The 25,359-nt window shown below is 36.8% G+C and overlaps 2 protein-coding genes across 9 annotated transcripts in view; one reads left to right on the top strand and one right to left on the bottom strand.

Annotated features, from left to right (window-relative positions):
• GPR160 (G protein-coupled receptor 160) overlaps nucleotides 1-13,777 on the top strand; it is a 32,087-nt gene extending 18,310 nt beyond the window's left edge. For both annotated transcript variants that reach the window (XM_079922132.1, XM_079922133.1), the window contains 2 exons: nucleotides 6,274-6,388; nucleotides 11,390-13,777. In XM_079922132.1, coding sequence (XP_079778258.1) covers nucleotides 11,460-12,476 — 1,017 coding nt within the window. In that variant the 5' untranslated portion in view covers nucleotides 6,274-6,388; nucleotides 11,390-11,459 and the 3' untranslated portion in view covers nucleotides 12,477-13,777. The remainder of the gene's footprint in view (nucleotides 1-6,273; nucleotides 6,389-11,389) is intronic.
• Nucleotides 13,778-14,120: 343 nt separating this feature from the next.
• Nucleotides 14,121-25,359, bottom strand: part of PHC3 (polyhomeotic homolog 3) — an 85,182-nt gene continuing 73,943 nt past the window's right edge. For 5 of the 7 annotated variants that reach the window (XM_079921696.1, XM_079921698.1, XM_079921695.1 and 2 more), the window contains one exon: nucleotides 14,121-23,012. In XM_079921696.1, the coding sequence (XP_079777822.1) occupies nucleotides 22,858-23,012 (155 nt within the window). In that variant the 3' untranslated portion in view covers nucleotides 14,121-22,857. The remainder of the gene's footprint in view (nucleotides 23,013-25,359) is intronic. The other 2 variants (XR_013828348.1, XR_013828349.1) reach the window with 2 other exon arrangements.

Below are 25,359 nucleotides of genomic sequence, written 5' to 3' on the forward strand. Positions count from 1 at the left end.
TAGGACTATCCTTATGCTAATACCCCCTCTTTATTTCTATACCTTTATAGCAAGTCTTAAAATCAGGTAGTGTAAGTTCACCAACTTTGTTGCTCTTAAAAATTATTTTGGCTCTGCTGGGTTCTTTACATTTCCATATAAATTGTACAGTCAGCTTGCCAATTTCAACAAAAAAAACTGGCTGAGTCTTAACAATCCATCATATATGTCTCCATGGATTTAGATCTTCTTTAGTTTCTGTTTTATTAAATATTTTATTTATTTATTTGTAAGTGTAAAGGATTTTTTTTAAAATTGTATAAAACAGGCAAAATTATTTAGGTCAATACATTCTGAAGGAATTTCACATGTTCTGATTCCTTCCACTGCCAGTCACTTAGTTCCTCCAAGGTTTGAGTCATAATCTTCAAGATAAGATAGCCCTTTCAAAAAGAACTTTTGCTCAGTCCACAGTTGTCATGTCAGTCAGTCCACAATTCTTCTAGGTCACCTTCTTTGATCTCCCATAGAATAGGGACACACTTTAAAAATTCCCCATCTGTAATCTTTGGGATCCAATTTCCTCAAGCAATTTACTTTAGGACCATGTTTAGGGTCAGAGGAGACGGCTCTGACTGGTTCTGAATTTTAGACACCCTCTAAACATGCATTAAGTTGAAATCAGATTACTCCTAAGCTATCACACCCTAGAACAGTACATATCATTGGGCTATGCCACTACCTTTTTTTTTTTTTAACATCTTTATTGGAGTATAATTGCTTTACAATGGTGTGTTAGTTTCTGCTGTATAACAAAGTGAATCAGCTATACATATACGTATATCCCCATTTCTCTTGCCTCTCCCTCCCACCCTCCCTATCCCACCCCTCTAGGTGGACACAAAGCACCGAGCTGATCTCCTTGTGCCATGTGGCTGCTTCCCACTAGCTATCTTACATTTAGTAGTGTATATATGTCCATGCCACTCTCACTTTGTCCCAGCTTACCCTTCTGCCTCTCCGTGTCCTCAAGTCCATTCTCTACATCAGCGTGTTTATTCCTGTCCTGCCCCTAGTTCTTCAGAACCTTTTTTTTTTCTTTTTAGATTCCATATATATGTGTTAACATATGGTATTTGTTTTTCTCTTTCTGACTTACTTCACTCTGTATGACAGTCTCTGGGTCCATCTACCTCACTACAAATAACTCAATTTTGTTTCTCTTTATGGCTGAGTAATATTCCATTGTATATATGTGCCACATCTTCCTTATCCATTCATCTGTTGATGGACACTTAGGTTACTTCCATGTCCTGGCTATTGTAAATAGTGCTGCAATGAACACTGTGGTACATGACTCTTTCTGAATTATGGTTTTCTCAGGGTATATGCCTGGTAGTGGGATTGCTGGGTCGTATGGTAGTTCTATTTTTAGTTTTTTAAGGAACCTCCATACTGTTCTCCACAGTGGCTGTATCAATTTACATTCCCATCAACAGTGTAGGAGGATTCCCTTTTCTCCACACCCTCTCCAGCATTTATTGTTTGTAGATTTTTTGACGATGGCCATTGTGACCGGTGTGAGGTGATACCTCACTGTAGTTTTGATTTGTATTTCTCTAATGATTAGTGATATTGAGCATCCTTTCATGTGTTTGTTAGCAATCTGTATATCTTCTTTGGAGAAATGTCTATTTAGGTCTTCTGCCCAGTTTTGGATTGGGTTGTTTGCTTTTTTGATATTGAGCTGCATGAGCTGCTTGTATATTTTGGAGATTAATCCTTTCTCAGTTGCTTCGTTTGCAAATATTTTCTCCCACTCTGAGGGTTGTCTTTTCATCTTGTTTATGGTTTCCTTTGCTGTGCAAAAGCTTTGAAGTTTCATTAGGTCCCATTTGTTTATTTTTGTTTTTATTTCCATTTCTCTAGGAGGTGGGTCAAAAAGGATCTTGCTGTGATTTATGTCATAGAGTGTTCTGCCTGTTTTCCTCTAAGAGTTTTATAGTGCATGGCCTTACATTTAGGTCTTTAATCCATTTTGAGTTTATTTTTGTGTATGGTGTTAGGGAGTTTTCCAATTTCATTCTTTTACATGTAGTTGTCCAGTTTTCCCAGCACCATTTATCGAAGAGGCTATCTTTTCTCCATTGTATATACTTGCCTCCTTTATCAAAGATAAGGTGACCATAGGTGCATGGGTTTATCTCTGGGCTTTCTATCCTGTTCCATTGATCTATATTTCTGTTTTTGTGCCAGTACCATACTGTCTTGATTACTGTAGCTTTGTAGTATAGTCTGAAGTCAGGGAGCCTGATTCCTCCAGGTTTGTTTTTCTTTCTTAAGATTGCTTTGGCTATTCAGGGTCTTTAGTGTTTCCATACAAATTGTGAAATTTTTTGTTCTAGTTCTGTGAAAAATGCCATCGGTAGTTTGATAGGGATTGCATTGAATCTGTAGATTCCTCTGGGTAGTATAGTCGTTTTCACAATGTTGATTCTTCCAATCCAAGAACATGGTATATCTCTCTGTCTGTTTGTATCATCTTTAATTTCTTTCATCAGTGTCTTATAGTTTTCTACATACAGGTCTTTTTTCTCCTTAGGTAGGTTTATTCCTAGGTATTTTATTCTTTTTGTTGCAATGGTAAATGGGAGTGTTTCCTTTATGCCAGTACCTTTTTAAAGTCCAGACACTGTGTTCTCAAGATACAAGCCTTAAAAAAGAAGCCATCTTTGTTTCATGTCAACATTAAAATTAGGGTACTAAATCAGTATAGCTGATAATTTCCCTTATATCTTATGCTTTTAAATTATCAATTTTATAGTCCTGGAAGCAACCTTTATGCTTGTAAATACCCCTATCACTTGAACCTGTTTTAAGTATCATGTTCCTTCTTCTGTATCAAAACTCATACTGAAGAATGAGCTCTGGGTTACAAAGGAGGATTTATTTTTGCATCTGTCTGTAAGTCTTTGTCCACGAATTACACAAAAGCAAACACAAGTGCCATTTCTGCAATGTTTAAAATATTCAGAATACTGTGCTTGCCTGTGCTTTGGCAAATTTATCCCTAAATGTTCCATAGTTTTGATGCTATGGCAAATGTTATTTCATTTTCCAATTATTTATCACTGGTATACAGAAATACAATTTTTAAAAAATTAACCCGCAACCTTGCTAAATTCACTTGTTACCTTTTGTAGCTCTTGTTTCAGACTTTCTAAGTACATGATCATGTCACCCATGATTAAAGACAGCTTTACTTCTTTCTTTACAGACTACAGGCCTTTTATTTCTTGTTAATGACTTACCGCACTGGCTAGGACCTCTAATAAAATGTTGAGGAGGGTTGTAGGCTGCACATCCTTGCATTGTTCCTGATTTTAGGAGGAAAAAGCCCACTCTTTCATCATTTGAGCTTAGATGTGGGTTTTTCATAGATGCTTTTTATCTGGTTGGGAAGTTCCCTTCTATTATTTGTTTTCATGAGAGTTTTTATCATGTTGGATTTTGTTAAATGCTTTTTCTACATCTGTTCAGATGATCATATAGTTTTTCTCCTTTATTCTGTTAACATGATGAAGTACATCGATTTTCTAATGTTAAACCAAGATTGCATAAACGGTGGGGTGTATTAGATTATATTATTATTTTCATATATTAATGAATTTAGTTTTTTCGTTAAGGATTTTTGCCTCTATATTCTTAAGGGATGACGCTTTGTAATTTAGTTTTCTTGAAATGTCTTTGGTTTTGTTATAAGGGTAATTCTGGCCTTGTAAAATGAGTTGGAATGTGTTTCTCTCTTCTGTTCTCTTTAAGCTTGGTATTTCTTCCTTAAATGTTTGGCAGAATACATCAGTGAAGACATCTGAGCCTAGAATTTTCTTTGTGGGAAGGTTTTTAAGTACAAAATCAATTTCTTCAATAGGGACCTTTTTGTTTGAGTTTTGGTAGTCCATGTCTTTCCAGAAATTTGTGGGTCATCACAGTTGTCTCATTTATTGGAATAAAATTATTCTTTTTAAAAAATATTTATTTTTGGCTGCATTGGGTCTTTGTTGCTGCGGGCGGGCTTTCTCTAGTTGGAGGGCGCAGGGGCTTCTCATTGCGGTGGCTTCTCTTGTTGCAGAGCATGGGCTGTAACAGGCGCATGGGCTTCAGTAGTTGTGGCATGGGGGCTCAGTAGTTGTGGCTCGCGGGCTCTAGAGCGCAGGCTCAGTAGTTGTGGTGCACGGGCTTAGTTGCTCCAAGGCATGTGGGATCTTCCCAGACCAGGGCCCGAACCCATGTCCCCTGCATTGGCAGGCGGATTCTTAACCACTGCACCACCAGGGAAGTCCCAGAATAAAATTATTCTTAATAGTCCCCTATTATCTTTTTAATGTTTATAGGATCTGTGCTGAGGTCCTCTCTCTCCTAATTTTGGTAAGTTCTTTCTCAGTTTGGTTGGAGGTTTACAATTTTATTGGGTTTTAGAAAGAAGCAGCTTTTGGTTCACTGTGTTTTTTTGTTATTTTTGTTTGTTTTTAAAATTCCATTGTCTTCTGTTCTTTAGCTTACTTCCTTTAGCTTACTTTAGGGTTTAATTTACTCTTCCTTTTCTTTTTCTTTTTGGCCGCACCACGCAGCTTGTGGGATCTTAGTTCCCTGACAGGTATTGAACCCGGGCCCTCAGCAGTGAAAGCGTGGAGTCATAACCACTGGACTATGAGGGAATTCCCTTACTCTTCTTTTTCTTAAGGCGGAAATTCAGGTCACTGAATCAAGACCTTATTTTCCAATACAGGCAAATATAAGAATCTCAGAACGATACAGTCAAGAGCAATTAATGTAGTGGAAATTAAAACTGAATTTTGCTTTTGCTGGTTTTCTTATATTTGTTTTGCTGCTTTTCAAAGTTCTTTTTTCTACTGTAGATTTATAAATTCTGATAATATAAATAATACATGCTAATTCTTAAAGAAATGTTAAGGGTACAGAGAATTATAAGGAATTTTATGCATCAGGATAGGCCGTAACATATAATCACAAAACCCTTCCAGCTTGATACAACAAACTTTATTTCTTGCTTACACTGTACATCCATTCTGAATCACCTGGGGCTTTGCTCCACTGCTCCACACAGTCACTCAAGGACCAGATTGACAGAGGTCCCACTGTCTTGAGCTGTACTGTCTGGAACACATCCTGTTTATTCCGTGTGGCAGGGGAAGAGAACACTGAAGGGCCTCTCATGGGATCCTTTGGGTGCCAGTAATCTGCACAGTCACTCTTATTCGGAAAGCTCTTTCATATACATAAATTGGATCCCTTTCTACATTTCCAGTTGTGAGTTGAGCCATAATTGTGTCTTACTGAAGAGCTTTGAAATGAAACCTGAGGTTGAACTTCAAGCTTCAACGCTTAGCAGTCACACATCCTAGGGAAATGAGCTTGTTAACCCCCGAGCATTTCCTCATGCAAAAAAATAATATCTACCCTTCATGATTGTTGTAAGGATTAGATAAAAGGCACATAAAATCCCTGGACAAGGCTCAATACATTATTTCTCCCAGAGGCTTTCTTCACTTGTGAGGCTCAGCAAATCCAGCTACAGTGCTAATCCCATTTTCTGTGTAATGGTTGACCAGAACGTTAACTGTGCTCGTCTTCCCATCCTATTGTTTAATGCAGATGGTTTTGCTAGGAAACTTTTCTATGATTGCATAACACAACTATTTGATTGTAATTATGCTATGAAGTTATATACCTCTTTTTTACTCTCAAACTCTCATGAATGTACAGTGGATTTTCCAAAAGCTACATGTGTGATATCACAGCTGATTTTATAGATGAGAATCCAGCTGTCTGCCGTTGAGCCAGATACTACAGTAATTTGTGAAATGTGAAACAGTGCCACTCTGCTCACTCCATTTTTTTGTTTGGGAAAACAGAGTAATTTTTCACTTTAAAAAATGTTACTCACGTTAACATGCACCAAGTGTCAAAAGGTCCTGAAATGAAAGTTTGAGAGCTGCTAGTTTAGACTCTGAACCTGTGGGTGAAAACTGCAATGTAGGCAGTATTTCTATAAACGGATACCATGTTATCTGCACCCATATCTCAGGGTCTTTGGTGACTTTTAATCTAAGTATCCCTTTCCTTCCTTTTGCTGGAAAAAAGAAGTTACTTGCCGTAATCCTACAAATAGTTACAGTTTCTCTAAGCAGAGATCTGGAGGCAGTTACAGTGAATTCCAGTTATTTAGGTGGCTATTAATGACGGTTATTTTATTTTCTATCTTTCACACAGAGCTTATTCACATGGCATTTTGGTATGCCAGGAACCAGAAGTGAGATACTTAAAGGCAGTAAAACTGAAGTAAAATAGGAAGATCAGCTAAGAAAGACCTACTGGAGAAAGCAAAGTAAGTGTGGTGTGTTGTTAAGAATTAATTGGGTTATAAGTGGAAAAGCAGAGACTGGGTCAGTGAAAAGAAGTCGTGGTTTGTTTCCCTCAGGCCCTACTAATACTTCTAAACTGGCCAGATCACACAGCAAGCCCAAAGATGCCCTGAAAAGGACCTGCACATTAACTTCTTGAATCGTATATGAAGCATGACTTGATTCATAAGTAGTTTAAAACATCATGCAGGAAAAGGATCATATCTTCATAAATCTTTGCATCCCAGTAGGTTAATGTGAACATTTTTCAAGGGAAAATTGGAGGACGGGTAGCCCATCAAAGGCTTTTTGTCTTCTACAGGGAGGTTTTTTTAAAGAACAAAATAGTGGAATTTTGAATACTTTCAGTGGTTTATGGAGTAAGTAGGGTTTAACATTTTCATCTAAGAAAGTTTTCCTTGGTTTCCATGATTATGGTGTTCAGGAACCATTGTAAAACGACCAAAACCTCATTTTCCAACATACATTTTTCCATACAGTCCCTCTGACTGCTTTTTATTGCCTCAAGTTGCATATCTTCCCTAGGCCTTCTCTCTGAAGTTTCTTCCAGCTTTATGTTTCTCTTGCATATTCCATTTCAGATTTGTTGTCTTCTTTCTCCCCATCTTCTTCTGAAGAGGTTCTTGGTTAGTGCCTCGGTGGCTGTGGCTGACCCGCTGCCCCTGACTCGCTTCCTTGGCCCCTGGGAGACACTCAGGGTTGCTTCCCTCCTGCAGGGACAGGCCTGCTGTCCTGGCCTTCCAATCAGCTCCCCTGGGAGAGTCAGTGGTGAAATGGAAACTGAGGAAACATCCCTTGGATGTCGCTTACTTAAGTACGATTCCTTAGCTTTAATTTTGGATAGGACTGTAAAGGGTACAGTCATTTTATACTGATAATCCTTTCTTTTATCCTAAACATGCTTTTTTTGTTTTGTTTTGTTTTGTTTTTCCGGTACGCGGGCCTCTCACTGATGTGGCCTCTCCCGTTGCGGAGCGCAGGCTCCGGACGCGCAGGCTCAGCGGCCATGGCTCACGGGCCCAGCCGCTCCGTGGCATGTGGGATCTTCCCGGACCGGGGCACGAACCCGTGTCCCCTGCATCGGCAGGCGGACTCTCAACCACTGCGCCACCAAGGAAGCCCTAAACATGCTTTTTTAATAAGTGGGTCTTTATAAATATGAACCCACATCGTTTCCCTTCCCCACCCCCATTCTGAACCAACATTTGCTATTTAAAACTAAGCCTGTTTTTTTCCTTGGCACAAGGATTTCATATGGTCTTAACCATTCCACCCAGGTTTCCTTATCCAAGGCCAGTAGTGTTTGTCAAGGTGGCAGCCATGATTCTGTGCCCCTGTATATCAAATCTGGAATGGAACTTTTTCTGAGAGGGAAAAGTTAAACTATATAGTATATTTGAGTATAGGGAAAAAATTGAGCGTACAAAAGAACTTGTTTCATTTGTTCTTTTATAACCTATAGTTATGAAAATAGGTATTGGATGCTTTTTTATAACTCTTTACATATACATGTGTGTGTAAATAGATACATTATTTGTGTGTCTTAATAACTTAGCTAATGACAAGGTACATTGATGGCCATGAGAATATGTTAAAGAAAAAAATATTTATGATCCTTGTTAAAGAACAATGAGGCAGACTTTATTCAAGATGACTGCAATAGGTGTGGGGACCACAATAATGAGATTTTGCAGTTGGGGTTGGGGGGGTATAGAGACTGGACTCAACTCCAAGTACAACAAGGAAAAGGGGGAATTTATACCCAAGGAGGAAGGTGGGGGTCAGGTCAGTGAATGGACTGTTACCAAGGAAACATCAGGGGTTAAGAGGGGATTCTGGTGAAACTGACCTACCAGAATTCTTGCTGAAGGCAGGTCAAGGTGATTAGACATCAGCTAAACTAAAGGATGATGGGGATGAGGAACCTGGTCAGATATTAAGAGAGATCAGATATTGAGAGTGAGAGATCCTGCCTAAACCGACTTAGCAATATTCTTGCTAAAACTGGACAATGAAAAGACAAATACAGAAGCTCAAAAGTTGGCCTAGTTGAAGAGAGTTGAATTCTCTTCTCAACTAGGAGAGACTCTTTGTCAACTTAGGGTTCATTCTGTCAACAGAACTGGTGGCCCTCTCCCTCTCTTTTCTTTACCCTCAGACAGTATCCTCACTACTTCCTTGAAATTAATCATCAGTTACCTGTAGGCAAATTGTTTTTTTTACTTTTCAGACTTGATACTCCCTTACTTTTTTTTCTGTAAAGTTTGAGAAAATCAGAAAAACCTATAATACTACCATATTAATAACCTGATATGTATCTTTTCAGTCTCTTTCTATACATGTATAATATCTGTAAAAAATTAGATGACATGTTGCTGCATAATTTTTTATCCTGCATTTCACTTAAGTAAACATACTGTGGAAATTTATCATGGTATTTTTTTTTTTAACATATAACAAAACCACAAGGCATAACAACATTTAATAAGTATAGAAAAGGTAGAGTGAAAACTAAGTCTTCCTATCCTGAGAAACTTTTTTTTTTTTTTAATAAATTTATTTATTTATTTTTGGCTGTGTTGGGTCTTCGTTTCTGTGCGAGGGCTTTCTCTAGTTGTGGCAAGCGGGGGCCACTCGTCATCGCGGTGCACGGGCCTCTCACTGTTGCGGCCTCTCTTGTTGCGGAGCACAGGCTCCAGACGCGCAGGCTCAGTAGTTGTGGCTCACAGGCCCAGTTGCTCCGCGGCATGTGGGATCCTCCCAGACCAGGGCTCGAACCCGTATCCCCTGCATTGGCAGGCAGATTCTCAACCACTGTGCCACCAGGGAAGCCCCCGAGAAACATTTTTAATGGCTGCATAATAGTACATCGTAAGGATGTATCACTTGATTTTTACTTTAATTTTTTAAATTTTTGGCTGTGTTGGGTCTTTGTTGTTGTGTGCGGGCTCCTCACTGTGGTGGCTTCTCGTTGTGGAGCATCAGCTTCAGTAGTTGTGGCACATGGGCTCAGTAGTTGTGGCTCACGGGCTCTAGAGCGCAGGCTCAGTAGCTGTGGCCCACGGGTTTAGTTGCTCCGCGGCATGTGGGATCTTCCCGGACCAGGGCTCAAACCCGTGTCTCCTGCATTGGCAGGCGGATTCTTAACCACTGCGCCACCAGGGAAGCCCCACGGATGTATCACTTTTTTTTTTTTTTGGCGGTACGCGGGCCTCTCTCTGTTGCGGCCTCTCCCGTTGCGGAGCACAGGCTCCGGACGCGCAGGCTCAGCGGCCATGGCTCACGGGCCCAGCCGCTCCGCGGCATGTGGGATCTTCCCAGACCGGGGCACGAACCCGTGTCCCCTGCATCGGCAGGCGGACTCTCAACCACTGCACCACCAGGGAAGCCCAGGATGTATCACTTTTAATGCATCCCTAATTGTTGACATTCATGGGTAGGTTTTTTGTTATTATTTGGGTTTTGTTTTGCTGTTATAAACACTGGTTGAACAGTCCTGCAGAAACAACTTAGGGTTAACTGTGTTTTGTTTTTTTTTTTAAGGCTAAATTTGTGTGGGTTTTTCCTTTTTTTAAGGCTAAATTTCTTGAATTTCCTTCCTTTTCTTCCATCCTTTCCTGCTTTCTTTCTCTTTGGACTTTCCCTTTCATCATCTTTTTCCTGCTTTGAATGCATTTATCACTCAAGCTCAGCTCCTGTTCGTTTGCCCTTACCTAGCAATTCTTAACGTTCTCAGGTATCCCTACTGCCTCCCTGTATTCTTTCATCTCTCCAGATGCTACACCTGATGAATCTTTTTCCTCAACCAATATTTTCATGATTTTCAGCTGAACCGTCTGTTTTATATCTTTGAGCTTCAGAGATTTATTTGAATGATGATCCTGCAGCTAAAAAGATCTGAAACCAGATATACTAAAGGGGCCTCATAAGCATTATCTAAATTTCAGGGACAGAAAGACAAAAACGGGTAATGTCTGGTGTCAGAGTGGGACTGAGTCAACAGCTATCAGTGGATTGTTCTGAGTATTCCTATCAGGCTGCTATTTGAAGCCTATGTGTATATATATATATATATTATATTATAGATATTATATATAATATATATTATCTATAATATATATATTATAATCTATAATATATTATATATATATATTTTTTTGTATTTTCTTGGAATGTATTTTATTTCTAGAAGTCAAACTTGCTAAATGTTTTTTTCCCAAAGGAGAAAATTCAAACCATCAATGTGATACCTTATTCACAACATAGTTAATAGTAGAATGATCTCATGATTATGTCATGACTTAATGCAGGAACCTTCCAGATTTTTGGAAAGAAGGACCTCAGTTTTTATTTCCAAGGAACTATTCTCTTTCTAGGAGAGTAAGGGAGTGAAAATCAGGTATCCTAGATCCTCTTTCTAGTGCTACACAGAGTTTCTATGCCTTTTTTCTGAATTATTCCCAGCTCTTCAGTTATAAAATTGGATGACATGAAACATGGCTTGTTTTTACAGTAGATGTATTTCTAAGAGTGTTTCAGTCATTTTTTTAAATTAATTTTTATTGGAGTATAGTTGCTTTATAATGTTGTGTTAGTTTCTGCTGTACAGCAAAGTGAATCAGCTATATGAAGCCTATATTTTGGCTCTGGTAGATAAAAGTGTTTTTCTACCCTTTTTCAACAAGTTATTAAAACCTGTGCTTCTGTAGAAGTTAGTAATTTATATAAAACAGTTTGGTTATAGATCTGAGAGCTCTGGACCATCTGGGTCTCAAAGAATGACGAGAGTATACACATTAATTATTCTTGATCATATTCTGTATTCTAAGTATAAGAAATATGTTTATTTGGGGAAATGATTGGATTAAAATAGATTTTTGAGATGAGGTGCTTGCTTTGTAAAGTTTTAAAACAGTGATAGCATCAAGATAACATCAAGGTTTTCTTTTCACTTTTCTTTGCAGGGATGGAAAATAAAGTGAAGCACTGTTTTATTGTAGCAGCAGGCCTTTGAAATTGAACTGAAAAAAAAAAATGACTGCTCTTACTTCAGAGAACTGCTCTTTTCAGTACCAGCTACATCAAACAAATCAGCCCCTAGATGGTAACTGTCTGTTATTCTTGATTACACTTGGGAAAATATTATTAAATATCCTCACACTAGGAATGAGAAGAAAAAACACCCATCAAAATTTTATGGAATATTTTTGCATTTCACTAGCATTTACTGATCTTCTACTTTTGGTGAATATTTCCATTATATCCTATTTCAGGGATTTTGTACTTTTAGGCATTAGGTTTACTAAATACCACATCTGCCTATTTACTCAAATTATTTCTTTTACTTACGGCTTTTTGCATTATCCAGTTTTTCTGACAGCTTGTATAGATTATTACCTGAATTTCTGTAAAGCCACCAAGCTTCCATTTAAGTGTCAAAAAGTATTTTATTTCTTTGCAGTTATTTTAATTTGGATTTCAGTCCTTACTTATGTTTTGGGAGATCCAGCTATCTACCAAAGCCTGAAGGTACAGAATGTTTATTCTTATCAGTGTCCTTTCTACATCAGCATTCAGAGTTACTGGCTGTCATTTTCCATGGTGATGATTTTATTTATGGCTTTTATAACCTCTTGGTCAGAAGTTATTACCTTGGTACAGGCTGTTAGGATAACTTCCTATATGAATGAGACTGTCCTATATTTTCCCTTTTCATTCCACTGTAGTTATACTGTGAGCTCTAAAAAAACACTCTTGCCCAAGTTGATTATCTGTTTTCTTGGTACCTGGTTACCATTTGTACTACTTCAAATAATTATCCTTTTACTTAAAGTACAGATTCCAGCGTACATCGAGATGAACATTCCGTGGTTGTACTTTGTCAATAGTTTTCTCATTGCTACAGTTTTTTGGTTTAATTGTCACAAACTTAATTTTAGAAACATGGCATTACCTGTGGATCCATTTGTCAACTGGAAATGCTGCTTCATTCCACTTACAATTCATAATCTTGAGCAGATTGAAAAGCCTATATCAGTAATAATTTGTTGACATGTTGCCATGTTAAAACTAAAACTAACAGCTACAAGAATTATAATTTTACAAATGGGAAAGAATGATGACTTGGGACATATAAAGAATGAACTGAACTGAAAGCTCTCCCCCACATCCCAAACTTTCATACCTTTTCAGAATATGTCTTTTTGGGATTGTGATATTGTTTTTTTTTTTTTTTAACAAAATACTTCCAATAAGAAATATTTATACCTGTTGACCATACTGATATTTGTGTTACCCAGAAAACTACTGGATACAAACTGTTAGGTAAATCTGCGATTCACTGCCAACTTTTCAAATTTAAATAAACATTTTTATTACACTTAGAGCAAGAATATCAAGATTGTTTTCTTTAAATAATTTGGTGTAAATATTCTTTAACATAAGGGGAAAGATTAGTGCAATTTAAATTTAGCTAATTTTAGGACTTCCCTGGTGGCGCAGTGGTTAAGAATCCGCCTGCCAATGCAGGGGACACGGGTTCGAGCCCTGGTCCGGCAAGATCCTACATGCCGCGGAACAACTAAGCCAGTGCGCCACAACTACCGAGCCTGCGCTCAAGAGCCCGCGAGCCACAACTACCGAAGCCTGCGCACCCTAGAGCCCGTGGGCTGCAACTACTGCAGCCTGTGCACTCTAGGGCCTGTGTGCCTCAACTACTGAGCCCATGTGAGGCAGCTACTTAAGCCCGCGCGCCTAGAGCCCGTGCTCCACAGCAAGAGAAGCCACCGCGATGAGAAGCCCGCGCACCGCAATGAAGAGTAGCCCCCGCTTGCCGCAGCTAGAGAGAAAGGCCACGTGCAGCAATGAAGACCCAGCGCAGCCAATAAATAAATAAATTCTTTTTAAAAAATAAAGTGGTTAAAATGGTAAATGAAAAAAAAAATAAATTCATTTAACTTAAAAAAATATATATCTGTTCTTAGTGCAAATATTCCTAAAAGAAAAGTTTTGGTTGCTCACCTTACAGAACTGAGAGTGGTGACTAGGTCTCTTCCCTGACATAACAGATCCATCTTCAGTTGTAACTTATCATCTGTCATATATTTGCATGACAACCCGTAATCACATGGGCGACGTACCATGGTGTGAAGGTAGGGTTTCTCACCCTCAGCACTACTGACGTTTTCTGTTGGATAACCCTTCGTTGGGGGAGCTGTGCTGTGTGCTGCAGCACGTTTGGCAGCATCTCTGCCTTCTATCCACTAGGTGCCAGTAGAACCTCCTTTCCCAGTCACTACAATCACAACGTCTCCGGAGACTGCCGTACTCCCTTCAGTGGGCAAAACTGTTCCCGGTTGAGAACTACTGGAGTGAAGCAATCTAAACGGCAGAAAAACCTGAAATCACTCTGTGAGTTAAGCTACACAGATACCGTCTAATTTGTCAATGTACAAACCTACTCTACTTCTCTGTGTTACTTTCCTTCTGAATGTAGTGGCTTTCTAATTGGCCATATGTGGAACTGAGATACTTAAGAATATATTTTACTTAATAACTAAAGACTTACCCTCTCTGCAGATTTTAAACCTGGATAATGTATAACTATTTCAAGCCCCACTAAGCTGTTTGTTTACTTAGAAGATGCCCCGTGCCTCACAAGCTTAAAGGAAAAAAAGAAATTATTCAGTTGACCAGCCAAATGGAAGAGGCTTTTATTTGTAAAGAAATGAACTTACAACTGGTCTACAATATATTATTGTAATATAAACAATATAAATAAATGATCCTGTAGGCCCACTAACCTTCCATCCAGACCCACATGAAGCAATGTTACAACAATATTCTATGTGAAAATGTGCAGGTAACAAAGGTGCAATTACAAGCAAGTTTAAGCAGCAGAGTATAAGGTGCTTTAATTTAACAGTTAATGTTGCCATCAACAAACATTTGAAATGTTCAATTTTACTTCACTGAATACAGACACAACAAATATGAAAATCTAAAATTCATACACATGCTACTGTTAATATGAAAGTGCTTTCTCTTTTTTAAAAAAATACACCAAATGGACAATCTTTTTACATAGATCATGGTGTGCTCTCATAATGCAAAATTAACTTCATTGTCAGGTTATACATTTTAAAACTGCAGCTATAGACACCAATCTAGGACCGCTAATGCTAAGAGTGCTAAAACTATTTCATTCCCTGCAAGGAGGACTCTAGTACAATATCCAACATAAAGAATACATCTATATATAATCTTAACATTTGTTTTTTGTAAAGATAAAAAAATGTTTTCTTTCCCCTTGGTGATTCTTTGTTCATCCTGGTTGGGTCAGTGTTTGAGGTTTTAATAATATGAAAGTCCTATTTAATTAGAACAATGGGAGGAAGCAAAAGGAGGAATTAAAAAATCAGTTAACATGTGCATAAGGCATCAAAAATAAAAATTTTTTAAAGTTTATCACAATTTGCCTTTGTTAAGTCAACAGCAAAAAATGTTTTCAACAAGCAAGCAGACAAAAAGCACTAATTCAACAAAGAGGCTTGAAATGCCTGACACCAGTGTCGGTATCCATCCTGCACGCTGCTGTCTACAACTCCAACCTACACCACAAGCTCACCCCTTACTTTGAGGAGTTTTTTGGAGCTTACTTTGACTTTTTTTTTTCCTATGGAAAAAACAGAAAGACCAAGCTTTTGAATGAGGTGATTGGGAATCTAGTTAAATGTCTTAGAAATTAGATGTCCAAAATTATACCATCTTTGCACACTCCCACTGATTTTTTAAAAATTTAGAATACACATACAAAAAGTATTTATGTAATAGATATTTTAACAGCAAAAATATTTGAAAAATTACGTAAGTTAAAATATTTTAAAAGTTTTAACCAGTACCATGGAAAAATTTTTTTAAACCCAGACTATCTGGTCACTTGGATGTTAGTGTTCCTGTTTACAAACACTTTATTATAGATTCTAGTCTAACACGTATTTGGACATTTTCCTGCTTTAAAAAGCTGTGACTATGATACATAAAAGATCTTTTTAATATATTTTCATTTTGTATCTTTATGGAGAAGGTTAGTATCAAGTGATATTAATATGTAAAGTTGTGTCAACAGGAAATCACAATGTAATTCACAGAATCCTCGGGTGGTAAGGGACCTTCTTCCCAGTTAATCAATTCTCCCATTCTATATTTACTCCCCAAATACTTGTAAATTCAAGCTCCAAGCACAAAACTGTTTTACTGCTTACCGGTTCTGCATTTTAAAGGAAACCCTTTTACTATGCAATATATGAGTGCTTTCTAAAAAGTAGATATTTGTGATAACAGTAAAATTTTAGGTAATCTTTCTTGCTTTAAAAAGACAAAAACAAAATAAAAACCAAACCTGTTCAGCAAGCTCTTCTGAGATTTTTCAGTTTTCAAAAGTTACTGCACTGTCAATACTGGGTGTAGTTCAAAATGTATAGTAAGTCAGCACCAGCTTCTTTGTATTGTTCTGTCACACACCCTGCATATAGCAACACCTCTGGAATAGATTCAAGTGTCAAAATAATTCTGAGAAATATGGGCTGTCACAACAGTTTCAAAATATAAATCCTAATATTAGGTACCTTTAATTCTGTAACCTAATCAGATATATGGATTAGTATGCAAAATGTTTTATAGGAATTATGATGTGATTCACTCAGCTCCCTTAGATATCACCTAGCCTAATCCTTTACCCAATGCATAAAAATTCCCTCTCAGTTCCAACTTTACATTCAGTACATTAAGTAATAATAATTACATCCATGTTTGTTCAAGCCACGATCAAAAATGGGGGGAAGAGAGGATTTTGTTTACTTATTACTAGTTCCTTAAGTATACCACACACTGCACAGTAAATGTTCAAATGGTTTGCTAAATGAATGGATAAATGAATGAATGACAATGTTCTGATGTATTCATGTGTTCAGTGGTTTAGCAAGAGGTGTTTAGAAAAACATCCTCATTTGCTCATCTGTGTGAATTTTCTACCTTAATCCTTAGGAGAACAAAGACTGTGGGTGACCCAGGAGACGGATGCTTAATAAATAATTATCTTTTAGCAAAGGCTCTTAAGTGTGAAATGAACCATTAAGAAAGGAAATTAAGAGAATTAAGATAAAAGAGAATTAAGTAGGAGCAACTTTAAAAAATACCCCATTATGTGGCCTAGAATCGTAGTTTTATATAGCTTAAAGATGATTTTAAACAAAATCAACATTTTGAGTAGTACAGGCTCCATGCTGTATACTCAGAAGAGGAAACAGGTTAAAAGCTAAGTAATGGCCTAAGGTGTCACACAGCTAATTCACCAACTAGAAGTAAAACCCCAGTCTCCCAGCCAGTGTTTTATCTTCATTTATCATGTTAATTTAATGATTCTGTGCATCTCTTATTTACTATTGAAGTAATTATTTAGTACTACCTAAAACAAAACTATGGCTTTAACATAAGCATTCTAAAAGATTTTAAGCAATGGATACATCTGGTTTGCTTGAGGCAAGACTAAAAAAGTTCCTTTTTCTAAAATATGTTGATGTTCATTTCACTACCATTCCCCACCGCTCTTATAAACCCCAAATTTTTCACCTCCATCAATTAAAGCTCCACAAAATCAAGGATTTAACACTGATAATAGTCCCTAAAGTATAACTTTCAAGTCAATAAGACGGCTACTATCCATCCTTAAGATTACTGGAGTGAATTTAAATAGGTGGTCTAAAAGGACTTTCTTTTTTTACTCTTACATTTAAAACTATACCATGTTAGCATAATAGTGCTTTAAATTTATATAGATTTTTTTCCAAATTAAAATTCATTTATTACTTCTTTTAAACAATACATTTTAAGACCTTTACACACAGGTTTTCTTTTTCTATGGATTCATACTGATGCCACCAATATCACTGAGAGCAACTGTACTTTTCAAAGGCAGTAGAAAAAAATAGTTTTTAAATGTACCTCTTCTCTAATGTCGGAGGTTGAAATCGTCACCTTTAAGTAAAATTAAATGTTCACAAGCTATACAAAGGGAAAAAAATGAAACATTTGTGGAAAACATTTCCCAAAGCTCCCATGAACATGGCACTTCAGAGGTGTGTGTTCATGTGGTAGAGCAGAATGGGAGAGTTTTCATTAGAGAAGCTGAGCTTCGGATCTGAGAAGGAGGGCAGGTCTCCCTTCTCATGTACGTGTACTAAAGTGAAAGTTCAGGAAAAGCCAGACGTTTTGCTCTGGAATATGATGGTAAAAATTATATTTGTGTTAGTGCTTTACAACTTCCAAAAAAACACCTTTACCATAGTATTACTTTAAAGTAGATTAAATAAGCTCTGAAAAATAATATGTAAAACTTTATAATTTTTAAAAATTTAGGAAACTTTTTCCAAAGAAGATAATATAATTTTCAACTTTTTATTGAAGAAATGGCTTATATTAGTGCTATGAGGGAAACTATATAATGATACATTTTATGAACTTCTAACAAAAGAGGAATATCTTCCCAAAGAATTTTTTTAAGATGTACAGCTTATAATAGGTTGAAATTAAATTTTAATAAGATTGCATATTTACTTTCCCTAATATTGTATTTGTGCTTATTTAATTGAATCACAATTGTTAAGATGAAATCAAATGCTCTAAACAGATTCAGAAAATACCAATATTGATGAATGTAGATTAAACAGTTCATTTCATGATCCACACTATTGTGCATCAAAGAAATAGAGGTAGGCTTGTGTTTACTGAAATCCACGCTAATAAACAGAACCCTACAGCTCTTAGTCATCCAACTCTTAGACTGAGACACAACCTAACAAAACACTATCTTAAAAATCTTAAAAATGCCTTTGTAACAATCCACAAGGTTGATTCAACTGCAGTATCTGACAATGGATACTCTCTCCTCTATATAATTCTGATAACTCAATTATAACAATTAACCTTTGAGTTCTTGACAAATATTCTCCAACTATAATAACTGTCACCTTTTTCAGAAGTCAAAAATCACCAATTTATGTATCATTGGAACTATTAATATGCTCCTAAGGGCAGAATCTCTTGATAAAGAGAGTAAAAGAATGAGTTTGATTACAGGTAAATCTTGACATAAAAAAAACTATACTGTTTATTGCTATAACTGGGACCCGACCATTACAATTTATTATTTTGAACTACTGATGGCCATATCTATACTACACAACCTCACTCAGTTAACCATATTATCCTCTTGGGTCTGGAATGCTTTTCCCCCCGTTTGTCTCCTCCTCCACTTCCCTGTCCTTTCCCCTAGAAAACCTTCCCCAAGGCCCCGTTATAGTTACATGTCCTGCAAAGGAAACAGACTGAGCAAACATTGTACATAAATGGCCAGTTTCCACTGCCCAGAGGGTTTACGAAGACATGACTGTTAGGTATTAGAAATTCCTGCCCCAGTTACCTCCCTAAAATTAACCCTACTACAAAGTCCTCTGTAGGGATTTTCAGGCAAAGGTCTCTCTAAGAAGAAAGTTTTCACACTGTTTCCTTGGGGCTTGAGGAGGTAAGGGGAGTGAGGCTCTTTCATCCTATTAGGCAGTAATGCTCAATGCCCATCCAGAGGCAGCATGAGTTCCTGCCGTTCACTAAGGGTGAGGATCTTCAAACCACAAAATATAACCAGGCTGTTCTGGTGGAAAATATATCTTTGAAATGTTTTAACAGTGTGTCCAGCCAGGGATTTCTTCCACTCCATATGGCTATGAGGATAGCATCATTCCCATATATGTGCAATAGTTTACTCTTTCCAAGACTGTTTACACACATGCAAACATAGCCTAAGACTATACTCAATCTATATATTGCCTCCTTACCATACTTGTGCTATGGTGGTACCAAAACCCTGCAAATGCAAATAATGGGACTTCATAACATTTAATTGAACAAGCCAGTGATATGGGGCACTCGGACAGATTTCAATCCAAGACTGGTATTTGAATAAATGTCTGACTATAATATTACACTGGATATGGGAAGATAAACTGTGTCAAAAATTAAAATAAAGTCGGCTACCTACAAAAAATAATTTCTATTTGGAACTAGGTAAAACATGACTATTAACTTCTAAAGTGCAGAAGTTTGTTCAGCGCTGAAGTGGGATAAACAAAGTGCCAGGTCTCTTGTCTGCTTCTCCACCATTCTCAAGCTCCTTCACTAATATTTCCTTCCTTCTATTCCACATTCTCTATTCTGAGGGGACGGCCCTTAAACTGGGACTTTAAAAAATGTATGTTTAGAGGATGTGCCAGCAAATTAAAAGTACCATCATGGAAAAATTACCAGCCACTTAAAAAGTGACAGCTTGTGGGACAGCACTCTTATACTGATTATATATCAAAGCTGCCCAGCTGTGTCAGACACATGCCTACACAAGGCTTGATGAAAATGCACATCATGTAAGAAACAACTTTTATAAACCAGCTCTCTGTGTACTTTCTTAGGAACACATGGCTTAAAGCAAATAAAATTTCAAACTTGTAGGGATTTTCTTCCTCAATGGGAAAAGTGCATCAGTATAAAGAAGTCAGAAAATGCAAACTTAGGTAGCAAAAGTAGGAAGAACTTCCCATGTACCCTTTCTGTTGTCATTCCTTCTCCTCAATCAAAATCCTAAAACAACCAGTAATATGAAGGAAAACGAAAATGACAGCACTCTCCCCACCTATTTCATACTAAAACTGTGCTTTAAGCTCAGGAGAGAAGTGGACACCCAGTGTTATCGTCTATATCCATTATACATAACGAAATTTTGAAATTCAGATAGTTAAATCACCCAGAAAGAAACAGCTGCATCAATGGGAAAACTACTAGTTAAAAGCCAATGAGCCATTTCTAAATAAAATAACTTGAAAAAAGCAAGTATATCTTCTGGGTATGTTTTGGGTAGGGACAACAGAAGATCTGGTCTGTTCTTAAGATTATTATAAGATTTAGGATTATAAGGTGCTCTCCAATGGAAACCCCTCTTGTAAGCTTTCTCGGATACTTAACACAGTGCTACGCACAGGGGCTTTCAGTAAGTACATAATGACTGATATCAGAAGAGGGACCACAGTTCCAAGTTAATACCTTAAAGGCTATATATAGATAATATAGTTATGGGAGGTAATCATTATTGCCAGGGGAGTCTATCCCCAAAGAATCAATTCTGTATGAATTGTTTGTGGATCATCTGTGACAAAGTTTTAATTCCAGGGCAGACTTTCCATTGTGCCCTTCAGCCCTCATACAGTGGACCATCTCCTACTAATGCTTAACCTATACTTGTGTTCTGAAATTACAAGATGAGGGGAAAAGTCAAAGCATATGACAACTCTGTCATAATGATTAACTGCTAATAAATGAAAATTAACTGTAGAGTACCTACCTTTCCTTGATACTGTAATCCAATAATTAAAAATGTGATATACAGAAATATGTGACATAGACTACAAGCTATTGTAGGTCTGGAACATGAGCCTTACACTATATTACATATTCTAATCCTACACATAACTATCAGTAAATGTCTTTTCTTTAAAACATTACTACACAAAAGAATCCCACAAAGCATACATTCAAACAAGAGGCATCTAAAGGTTAAAAAAATTACCCGCTGTATTTTTGTATAAAAATAATCAACATTCTCTAATGTACACAAAGCCAAAAGATAAATATCTGTGATGTCTTTAATGACATCTTTAGTCTTCTACTAGCGTAACACAATCTTTTTTAAAAGATCAGTGACAATGACTGAAACCCATGGACTCTTCCTCACTTACTGAACTTCTGCCAAATATCTGTGTATGTTCCTTCAATTATTAAAACATTTCCATTGTATGGTAAAGATAAGATTAAAAAAAGATTAAAACATTTTTGATGTCCAGGACTATAAAGTTCACAGGCCTGCCACAATTTTTAGTGCCATAATTCTAACAGAACACTAACTGTTCAATGGAAGGTTTTGCTTTAAAATCTTTTTTCCCTAAAACGTGTACATACAAAATTAGATCCAATTATCCAAGAGAGATCAGTTGGATAAGTGCTTTGCAGGAAGCATACAAAGATTTAGTCAAGGAAAAAGGAATGTGCATTCTAGCTAGATCCAGCTTGTTCAACACTAGAAAAATCCAAAGACCAACCACATAGCCACTACAAAGTATCGCCCTGCCAGCAAAGGCTGTGCACTGGTTCATAAGGCATAATCATATTATGCCTTCATCAGTGCAGAGAGATATGAAAGAGAATTGTTATTATGACTCAATACTGAGAGGCAAAATTCTAAGTATGCTAGTTCTCATTTTACAGGCAGATTTCCCCCCTTTTTCTAGAATGCATAAAACTGGGAAAAATACTCTAGCAGAACATTAATGCTATCTGAAATACTTCCGTTGTACAATGTATTCCTTATTACATCCCTTTTAAAATTTTTTTTCTCAAAATATCCCTCTGGGTGAAAAAGAGCAACATTTATCCCTCCTATGTTACGGTTTCTCAACCTTGGCACTACTGACATTTTGGACCAGATAACTCTTTGTTGTAGAGGGCTGTCCTGTGCATTGTAGGATATTTAGCGACATCCCTGTCCACGCTTCAGATACCAACAGCAACCCCCTGCCCAACCCCTAAGCTATGACAACCAAAATGTCCCTTGACATTTTCAAATGTCCCCTGGGGAACAAAACTGACCTCTGTTGAGAACCACTGCTCTAAAAGAACAAAAACTAAGAGGAAAACTAACTTCCTCAGTCACACCAAATTCTTGGTCAAGTTTGGAAAAGAAACCAAATCTTCTAACTTCCAGATCAGTATTATTCATGCTAGAATGCAATCCTTTTTATAGACAAAGCAATTGTCTAAAAGACATGTTTTTTAAAACATACAGTGATATCTCACTGCATACAATTCCAGTCACTGGACTCCAAAATTATTCCTAAATCACTCCTAAATTATATCTCTCACGACAACCCATAGAAAAATTATAGGGTAGAAAAATGTATAAGAAAACCGAATCAAAAGAGGAGAAATGTAAATCATTAAATTACTTTCAAAAGGATTTTTTATATTAATGATAAACATCACCTTTAAAAAAATTATCTAGTAAAACACTTTGAAAAATATCATGGCCCTCTATAACAAGTCTTTCAATGTTGTGTGTAACCTGTAAAATTAATTCACCAATGTTAGCTAATTATGAAAATGTATCAATATAATGAATTATTTTATCTGTAGAAGAAATGTCAGCCTTAATGCAGAGATCCCAATGTGCTTGGCTATCCATCACAGTAAGTGATAATATTGTAGGCCAATTTGAGCCTTTACCTTACAAGTTTGTTTAAGAATAAAACTGCTGTTATCTCAGAGCCTCATGATCCCGTTAAGATTCCTTCAGAGAGTTGATGCGTGCACAGATCTTTAGGGCCGGGCCTAGCTTGATATTCATTGCACTCATAAGATGGTCTTCTTTTAGCAAGAGAAGAGCCTGTCCATCAATCTCCTGTGCTCTGAACTCATCTGCAATATCCTGGCAGCCTAGAATTTGATCAGAGGAAGGATGTTAGAATTAATACACAACAATCAGAGGTTACTCCTAACAGTCACAATTATGCTCTCACTGGGTCTGAGTATCTGAAATACAGGCTGAGAAACAAATGAAATTTATTGATGGTCGTCTTGGGTTCACTCTTGAAGAAGAGAGTATTTCCTGACACTCTAAAAAGTAAGAATTCGAAATCCAGGTAAAGCAATTTACTTGGAATTCTTGTTCTAAAAATAATATTGCAGAAATAATTATAAGTCAGGTAAAATGTACAGATTGTTCAGTCCAGATATAACATACCTTCATGAAAAGGGCAATACTGTCACCTGAAAGCATGCCACACATACAGCAAGTTTGGATTAACTAGTCATTATACCTCAAGAACTTTACTTTGTATAACATATCCTTCACATACAGGTACAAAAGAATAAAATATAATGTTCTGCCATTTAAATAATAATTTAGAAATATTTTCTCAAGTACCACTTTCATTATCATTTGTATCTTTATTCTGATTTACAACCTTCAATGTGCCAGGCATATCCAAAACATTTTTATTATTCACTCAGGACAGAACCAATCCATCAAAATTATAGTATCAATCTATTGCTGAAATGTATTACAACGATCAACTTGTAATTTCAACTTCAAATCTTAATATCACTGGACTAATCTCCACTTCTGATAAGAAAACATAAATTCTCATTGAAATTTTGAGCTTGCTGGCTAATCTCTTGACAATAACCAATATTTTACCTCTCTGTGTAAACCAAGTGCTTTAAAGCAAGTAACAACGTGAGCACTCTCCTTGAACCTCAAACGTTTCTATTATCTACCAAATTTTGCACAGCCAGGCTAATAAACTTCCCCACTAAGGGTAAAGAAACCAGCAGGGAAGGTAATGAATTAACGAACCATGAGAGGAGACAATGCAAAAATATGGAAGCTTCCTTATAAAAGACAAAATTATAAAAGTGAATTTAAGAATAAAAACTAACAGCTTAAAGTCTTTCTTTTCTATTCAAATCAGCATTCTAAGGGAGAACACAAAGAAAAAGATAATGGAAATGGTTACATTATACCTTTGGATACAACTTTGCTGGAATGATTATTCTTTCTACTGCAAATGTATCATCCTCTTGTTTATATAAGAGGATGTCATCCTCTTATATAATGTCATCCCTATAACCCCAGCACCAAGCACAAAACATTGTAGGTGCTAAATACATATATTTTTGGATAAGGGAAGGACTGACTGAATGAATAATGAACAAAAACAGAATCTTCTAAAAAGGAGCCATCTGTAAGAGTAACACAAACTTTTTTTTCTGTATTCAGCTGTGTGGCCAGCTTTTCTCTTGGTTATTTCTTTTCCATCTTCTCTGTTGGTTGTATCCTTCCTATTTCCTATATAGCAAACAGCTTTTCAATTTCTCTATTTTAATAATTTCTCAGATTTTTAAAAACTGACATTTCAAAAGTACCCTATGCAAAATTTTTATGCTTTTGGCCACTTACCATATAAAAGAAACTATATAGTTATAATGGGATTACTCACCATAGAAAAGCCCCTTTTCTTTTCCCAGAGGTAGCTCTCAAAACTGGGCAGACAAAACTGACTAATCTTGCATCTAGTTGTGACTTCATCCTTCTTTTTATGAAAGAACTAAATGTTCTTCTCTCTTCAGTCTTACAAGAACACAGGAAAGAAAAGAAGAGAGAGAAAGATAGCGTAGGACTTACTTAGATTCAGAAAACAGAAGCAATGAGAAGTAATGAGGACCATAAGAGCTACATTTGGGAATAGAAACAAGGAGTTCTCCATGAAGAAATTCATAGCATGTGCTTGTTCCTCGGGATTATCAGAGCGCTCTTCAAATGTCTTCTTGTAGACAGACAGTAAATGTATTAGCAAAATAATACAGAACAAAAAGTTGGGAAACAGCATGATCAAACAGGAATGAATTAGCTTCAGAATTTTAGATCACAACTTTCTTAAGCAAACCACAAAAAGTGTATTTATACCATACATTAGTATAGAAATGAAAAAATAAAGTGACTTAAAAAAGAAAAATGGAAAAAAAAGGCAGAAGCAAATACGCTTTCCTGAAACATATTAGAGAAAGATGAATTTTTTAAAAAAACCTAGATGCTCAAGGTATACTGAGCTATAGTTCTATCAATTTCTGACATATTTAGAATCTACTTCTGTAAAACAGCTGGCGCCCCAGGAACATTACAGAACATATCCCAACTGCAGCAACCAGTCAGCTCAGCTGGCTTTACATCACCACAAGCAGACATCAGAATGGGCATGGACCTCTGCACATGGACATGGGT

This window comes from Stenella coeruleoalba, assembly GCF_951394435.1.
Source record: "Stenella coeruleoalba genome assembly, chromosome: 5".
In the NCBI taxonomy this organism is placed as follows: domain Eukaryota; kingdom Metazoa; phylum Chordata; class Mammalia; order Artiodactyla; family Delphinidae; genus Stenella; species Stenella coeruleoalba.